We start from the raw sequence: 2,500 nt of genomic DNA, 5'->3' as shown, positions 1-2,500 counted from the left end.
GGTGGTGGTGGTACCGCGACGAGGAGGACGACGAAGACGAGCTGCGAGAGGAGTGGTGGAAGCGGGACGAGCCGTCGCTCCCCCGCGAGCGCTTGGCGGACGAGGGCGGCGGCGAGGCGGGACACGGCGCCGCGTAGTTGTGCTGCAGGTGGATCTCAAAGTGGTGGCGCTGGAGAGCCCGCCGCTGCTCCTCCTGCTTCTGTTGACGGACAGACAGGTCGGCCAATGGGGGCCGAGGGGAGGGGCTGGAGGAGCAGCGCACCACGGTGACCACGTCAATCTCCTCCTCTGTGAGACAAGAAGAAACGAGAGACGGTGAGACGAGTCCAACAAACGGGTTTCTGACCTTTGAGGAGACATTTCAGAGACACCAAAAACAAGGGAGAGACAGAGAGGCAGACAGAGACACAGAGAGAGGGAGAAAGACAGAGAGAGGGACAGACGGAGAGACAGACAGACAGAGAGAGAGAGAAAGACAGAGAGAGGGACACAGAGACAGAGAGACAGACAGACAGACACTACTGTATAGTAGTTACAGTTTTGATGCTTTAAAATATAAAAATCAAGTATTTTCAGTCAAATTTGGCACATTAAAAGCCATTTACTGTTAAAATTAAAAAGTTAAAATGTGATTCTGAAAAGCTAAAAATAGAATAAAAGTCTAATTTTTAAACAATATTTTCACAATAAGTGATTAATAACAGATCCGTCTGTCCTCTTCCTCTCTGGGTCACAGAGGATGCCACAGGGCTGAGTCGGCAAAATGACTCATTAAGAGTTAATGGATGGAGAACAGTTACCAACATGAGTGAGTCACTCTCTCACTCTCACTACTCCCTCCCTCTCCCTCTCCCCCTCTCCCTCCTCCCTCCGGTCGATTATCTCTCCTAAAACCTCTCATCTACTCAGTGGAGGGCTGAAGCTCCGCCCACGCTGCACAAACAACATCCTCGAGTCGTAAAATAAAAAGGCTTCTGCAGATTAAAGGAGCCGGCCGGCGCCCGATAACAACAGTTTGGGCTCGGTGCCACTAAAACGACCCGCGAGTCATCAATGAACCGAGGAGCGCTCATACGGGTCACATGCAGAGACGAGGTGGGCGTGTCTCAACTAAAAGCATCAATGAAAGCCTTCATGCATGTTTGAAATAAGATCTGAAGGAGGAGGAGGTAGGAGGAGGAGGTAGGAGGAGTGAACTCACCGGAGTCGCTGGACGAGTAGGTGGACAGCTCCCCTCCGGTGGACCCGTAGTCCGACGTGACCTCGCTGGCCTCCTGGGTTTCCATCAGGTTCTGGCAGTCGAGCGTGGAGCCGGCGATCTCCTCGAAGATGCTGGTGTTGATGTCGGACAGCAGCGGGCTGGAGCCCAGCATGGTGGACACCAGCTTCTCCTCCAGGCTCTTGTCCCCCGCCAGGCACTGCCACAGGCAGTCCTCTCCGCTCTCCTCCAGCGGGGAGCAGGGCAGGCCGGGCTCGCCGTCCTTCTCGCCGTCGGCGGCGGCGTGGAAGAAGTCGCAGTTCCAGTTGAGCTGCATGTCGTGGTCCTCCAGCAGGATGTCGGAGACGTAGCTCAGCTGGTCCTCCTTGGACAGGGGCTTGCCGTTGCCGCCCAGCCCCGTCTTCATCGGCGGGGACTGGGGGGGGCGTCGGCAGCGACTGGAGGTCCTTCATCAGACTCAGGCAGAACTCGTCGTCAAACAGCAGCGGCTCCGTGTAGAGCCAGTCCTGAGACTGGGAGAAGCTTTGCAACATGTTGCCTCGCAGAATCTGGAGAATCAAACAAGAAAGAAGCTCAAAGTCAGAATGTAGAGTTTAATCCAGAGCAGCTGAGCGGTGGTGTGGTGGTGCAGCAGCAGCAGCAGCAGCAGCAGCAGCAGCAGCAGGTGACGTAGCGAGAGTCTAAACCTGCTCCTCCACACTGACTCTCACCACAGTGGGGCACTTTATTATCTGTATTTACATCACCGTAGCCCCGCCCCCACCGCTCCCCGGGGGGGGAGCAGGCCGTAAATCACCGAAAAACTTTTTCTTTTTTAAAACCCCCTCCCCTCCCCATGACGTCACAGGAACAGCTGGGAGAGACGGGGGCAGAAACTCTACACCACCTCTCCACTATTTACACGGTTCCCTCCTCAACACCTGTAGACTGGAGCCCGAAAAAAGAAAAGAAAAGAAAAGATAAAGACCCCCCCCCCCCCTTAAGAGGTACTCAACAGTTTAAACTCTGCTACTGCCCCCCACCCCACACACACACACACACACACACACAAACACACAAACACACACACAGCAGGACACCTAGACTCTCTCAACTCATTTTAAATATTAAAGATCTTTTGCGATAACACCAACTATGCAGAACATTGTATTCTACCTCCAATAGACCCTGAATGCACCACAAGAAGAAAAACGTGTAAATACTGTAAAAATAAAACTCCTTAATTAAAGACAGTCCTCCGAGTCAAAATAAAAACGAGCCCGGATGAGAAGCAGCCCGACC

At 53.4% G+C, this 2,500-nt stretch overlaps 1 protein-coding gene across 1 annotated transcript in view; it reads right to left on the bottom strand.

Annotated features, from left to right (window-relative positions):
- mych (myelocytomatosis oncogene homolog) overlaps positions 1-2,500 on the bottom strand; it is a 5,528-nt gene that overhangs the window by 2,070 nt on the left and 958 nt on the right. Inside the window, 3 exon segments of the mRNA XM_068712793.1 lie at positions 1-288; positions 1,202-1,643; positions 1,645-1,767. The exon segment at positions 1-288 is cut by the window's left edge and continues 2,070 nt beyond it. Coding sequence (XP_068568894.1) covers positions 1-288; positions 1,202-1,643; positions 1,645-1,752 — 838 coding nt within the window. The 5' untranslated portion in view covers positions 1,753-1,767.

This window comes from Cebidichthys violaceus, unplaced genomic scaffold (genome assembly GCF_023349555.1).
Source record: "Cebidichthys violaceus isolate CVI_PGR_0920_01 unplaced genomic scaffold, fCebVio1.0.p SCAF_173, whole genome shotgun sequence".
Taxonomy (NCBI): Eukaryota; Metazoa; Chordata; class Actinopteri; order Perciformes; family Stichaeidae; genus Cebidichthys; species Cebidichthys violaceus.
This window is presented reverse-complemented; position numbering and strand designations above follow the sequence as displayed.